At 34.4% G+C, this 5,018-nt stretch overlaps 1 protein-coding gene across 1 annotated transcript; it reads left to right on the forward strand.

The window, feature by feature from the left end:
* Positions 1-72: 72 nt before the first annotated feature.
* LOC111084201 lies at positions 73-2,615 on the forward strand (the record flags this gene model as incomplete). Its single annotated transcript, XM_022380973.1, has 3 exons — positions 73-219; positions 616-1,136; positions 2,502-2,615. Coding segments are annotated over exons 2-3 (615 nt in total), but the record flags the coding sequence as incomplete, so codon positions are not given.
* Between the last annotated feature and the right edge of the window lie 2,403 nt (positions 2,616-5,018).

The following is a 5,018-nucleotide window of genomic DNA, read 5'->3' on the forward strand; positions in this document are numbered from 1 at the left end:
ACAAGTTAGTCCACTGTATTAAAAAGGTTGTTCTAGATTGTTAGGGATAGTGCTGATGGGCAGATTCTTTGTTATATTTGAAACTACTATATGTATATACATCTCTAGTACCTCCTGATCAGTCAGACTTCAGCTCTAGCCACACACTAACGGCTGTTCACATAGATACAACCCCTGTGATTGGAGGAGCCCATCGTGTTGCTTCTCATATTCAAGATGGTAGGTGTTTAGAATAATATATCGTACTAAATAAAAAGAAAAGAAAGTTTTAATTTGTGTATTGAACTTCATTAAATCGTAATCTATTTGAATTTTTCAGCTCTGAGTATAAGACAGTAGAAAAACATAAATAACAAACAAAATATATATGTTGGTATAGGGAAAGAAAGTTAACCCAACTGTTTTGTTGTACACTGTTTAAGCTTTTCATTAAGGTTTTCACTGGGAGATTTGACTTATGGGTACAAGTAATATTGGATGTACTACATGTATTTAAAATATCACTAAAATTCTAATTATTCATTGAAGTGTTTTCCATACATGTAAAACTATTGCTACAGATGTGTTTGTGCAGAGCTAAACTTCTCTACCAAAACTCCATTGTACATTTTTCAGCTATCATTAAACAACCTGGCATGGAATACCAGAACAAGCTATATAGTGGATCATCTGAAGGCAGTGCAGCTTTGTCCTTGGGTCAGTGTGATCAGCCCTCTTCCATGTCTCAACCTGATGTAATAAAAGCACCAGAAGAAGATGTTTCACTGGATTTAGACTCGAGAGAAACAGAATCCAGTAGCTGCCATGATGATGTAGAAACCAGGGTGAAAGAGTCAGGACCCAGTGGTTCCAATGTTGATGTAGAAACAAGAGTGAAAGAGTCAGGACCCAGTGGTTCCAATGGTGATGTAGAAACAAGAGTGAAAGAGTCAGGACCCAGTGGTTCCAATGTTGATGTAGAAACAAGAGTGAAAGAGTCAGGACCCAGTGGTTCTAATGGTGATGTAGAAACAAGAGTGAAAGAGTCAGAAAACCACAAATTGTTCAAATCTATCAACATGACCAGCATTACGAAAGATGAAAAATTGGAAGGTGAAGTTGTCGGTGATTCTAAGGGATTGGCAGCAACGTTTCAGGTATAAGTATTTGTAAAAAAGTTCTGATAACAAATTAACTTCAGTATATTAGTAATTCAAATATATTTACAATTGATACTATGGTCTTCTGTAAAGATACATATTTAAGATTTTGCATAATATATTCTAAGTAACACAGAGTTTCAACTTAGTTACTTTTCTTCAACATCTTAAAGTTTCATTATCCAGCACATATAATTAAACATTGATTAAATTAATTTAAATCATCACTGATAGTATTTGTTGATTGTGTGTAACGTATCGGTGAAACATCCAGTTGTCTTTGTTTTCCTCAGTTCTGTAATCATGGAGTTTCACCAAATACCAACGGTTTCAGGTATTGATTATATAAATATCTTGCATACTGTAAGAAGCAGGTAACTAGAATTTACACATGTGAACAAAGAATTTGGCAGAGAGGAACCACAGGACTATTTAAATGATTATTGGATAAAACAATAAAATATATTTATAAACGTTATTGATAGAACTATCGGTAACAGGCAAGCAAGAATTGTTGTATCCAAAAGGTTTGTATCTACAATTAATGGATACTCTAGATACCGAGATATATTTTTTATCATCTTGCTTTGCCTCTCTATTTATTCAAAAATATATTGGCTCATTTGTATTTACTAAAATTAAATAATAGGTTGAACAATTGCCAAGTTTTCTATATTTTTATTTAAAAAGGATGACGTTTCGAGCTAGTACTCTTCGTCAGATCGTACAGCTTACAACCGGGTTGCCGATGTGGTTTTAACTATATTGGATCATTTGTATTTACTATCAGGTTGCAAGATTAAGATAACTACAAAGTTAAGCACTGGCTGTAAACATGCTATTTTAAGATCCACCCACACCTCTGTTTGGAATACTAATCTAACCGTATTTTATTATATCCTCTGATTTATGGAAATCTATAACTTCTGTTACCTAAAACTATGTTAGACCACCAGATGTTAGGCACTGGTGACCTAGAATTGTTGAATTGGATAAGTTTTAAATTCCAGTTGTTGAGGGGAAGGAGGAAAGTTCTATGGTAATTTGTTTGTAATGACAGCTTGAAGGAAAGGCAGAAAGTATACCATAATGATCACCGAAGATTGAACGAAAGCATAGTTTGTCATCCTGATGATGGGAAGTAGGCTAGAAAACTTTGTGATATCTCTATAAAATACTGTTTTGAATGTAATTGAATCATGAATATCTTGATTATTACCCATTATATAAGGTTGACTTTCCAAAATGATTTATTTTATAGGCTGAATGCGTGTACCATGCAGTAAAGGATGCTATGGAAGAATTCATCTTGATTATTACCCATTATATAAGGTTGACTTTCCAAAATGATTTATTTTATAGGCTGAATGCGTGTACCATGCAGTAAAGGATGCCATGGAAGAATTCAAAGATTCTATCCATAAGGATCTCTTCAATCTCCACATGGAAATAGTTCGGCAACTCCATGAACAAATGGTAAATAGATTAGGTTATTAAAAATAGCATTGTATATTAGCTATCAGATAGTTATCAGCTGAAACTGTCAGAAAATACATTTTATATATATATAGCACAGTGGTTCCTAACCTTTTCTCCATCAAGGACCCCTATTATTATCATTTTTTTCCCCCCCACGGATCCCATGTTTTTGAAAGATTTCGCCTACCCAACAAACTGTTTTTATTAACTAATAATTAACTTGTTCTCCCACTTTTCACTATCAAATAAGACATATATAACTGAGTGTGCAATTAAAAAAAAACACCAGTATTAAAAAACTTATTTGTTTAATGAGATGGTATTACCTACACGGACCCCAGGTTGGGAACCACTGATATAGCATATTACAGATCCCATTAGCATCAGAGTTCCCCTGATCTGTACCTCATTGTCATTTGGATCAACATGTAAACAACAAAAGGATCTTTCATATGTCTCCAGTTTGTCTTATGCAGGTTAGAAGTCTTCCCAAAAGTAAGTGGTGCTTTACCTCATGCTTTAGGCCGGGTGGTTAGTGCACTCGATTCACAGTCTACGGGTCATAAGTTTGGAACCTGTTACCAAACATGCCCACCCTTTCGACAATGGAGGCATTATAATATGACAGTCAGTCTCGCTATTCATTGGTAAATAGTAGCACAAGATTTGATACTGAAATTCAGCATCTGTTTTTGGGAGAAAGATGGCTGAAGAGCCTGGAATCATGTCAGTTTCATTAGAATACACATCTGTCAAGCCTCCTGATGGTCTGCTTAAACGTGGTGTTGGAAGCCTCCATCCACATACAGTGAAGGTCCCATGGAAATATTGTTGTGTGATCTAAGGTTGACCATTTTACAGTGGGAACTGCCATTTTTTGTAAGTTGTGTGATCTAAGGTTGACCATGGTACAGTGGAAACTACCATTTTTGATAAGTTGTGTGATCTAAGGTTGACCATGGTACAGTGGAAACTGCCATTTTTTGTCCACTGTAACATGGTCAACCTTAGATCACACAACTTAGACTACCATTTTTGGTAAGTTGTGTGATCTAAGGTTGACCATGTTACAGTGGAAACTACCATTTTTGGTAAGTTGTGAGATCTAAGGTTGACCATGGTACAGTGGAAACTGCCATTTTTTGTAAGTTATGTGATCTATGGTTGACTATGTTACAGTGGAGAACTACCATTTTTGGTAAGTTGTGTGATCTAAGGTTGACCATGGTACAGTGGAAACTGCCATTTTTTGTAAGTTATGTGATCTAAGGTTGACCATGTTACAGTGGGAACTGCCATTTTTGACAGTGGTGCATAATTATGAGCATCAAATTAAGTGCAAATAGAAATGGAGAAAGTATTTCGAAGAGCAGCATGGGTTACTGATTTGGCTTATGATGATTCTGAAACTCTAACCTCTTTCATTTTTACATCAGCCATATGGCTTTGAGGCCTTTGAGCAGCTTATGTTTGGTGGTTTGTACTGTTCTTTAGGTTATCAATCAGATAATCTTTAGATGTATGAGAAGGTCACTGTCTTCTTATAACCCCTGGATCCATCCTACATAGCTTAACAATTGTACACCAGTAGGTTATTAACAAATCATAGCTTAACAATTGTACACCAGTAGGTTATTAACGAATCACAGCTTAACAATTATACACCAGTAGGTTATTAACGAATCATAGCTTAACAATTATACAGCAGTAGGTTATTAACGAATCATAGCTTAACAATTATACACCAGTAGGTTATTAATGAATCATAGCTTAACAATTATATAGCAGTAAGTTATTAACGAATCATAGCTTAACAATTATACAGCAGTAAGTTATTAAGGAATCATAGCTTAACAATTATACAACACTAGGTTATTAATGAATCATAGCTTAACAATTATACAGCAGTAGGTTATTAACGAATCATAGCTTAACAATTATACAGCAGTAAGTTATTAAGGAATCATAGCTTAACAATTATACAGCAGTAAGTTATTAACGAATCATAGCTTAGCAATTGTACACCAGTAGGTTATTAACGAATCATAGCTTAACAATTATACAGCAGTAAGTTATTAACGAATCATAGCTTAGCAATTATACAGCAGTAGGTTATTAACGAATCATAGCTTAACAATTATACACCAGTAGGTTATTAACGAATCATAGCTTAACAATTGTACAGCAGTAGGTTATTAACGAATCATAGCTTAACAATTATACAACAGTAAGTTATTAACGAATCATAGCTTAACAATTATACACAGTAGGTTATTAACGAATCATAGCTTAACAATTATACACCAGTAGGTTATTAACGAATCATAGCTTAGCAATTATACACCAGTAGGTTATTAAGGAATCATAGCTTAACAATTGTACACCAGTAGGTTATTAAGG

The sequence above is a fragment of the Limulus polyphemus genome, unplaced genomic scaffold, assembly GCF_000517525.1.
Source record: "Limulus polyphemus unplaced genomic scaffold, Limulus_polyphemus-2.1.2 Scaffold14582, whole genome shotgun sequence".
NCBI classification, from domain to species: Eukaryota; Metazoa; Arthropoda; class Merostomata; order Xiphosura; family Limulidae; genus Limulus; species Limulus polyphemus.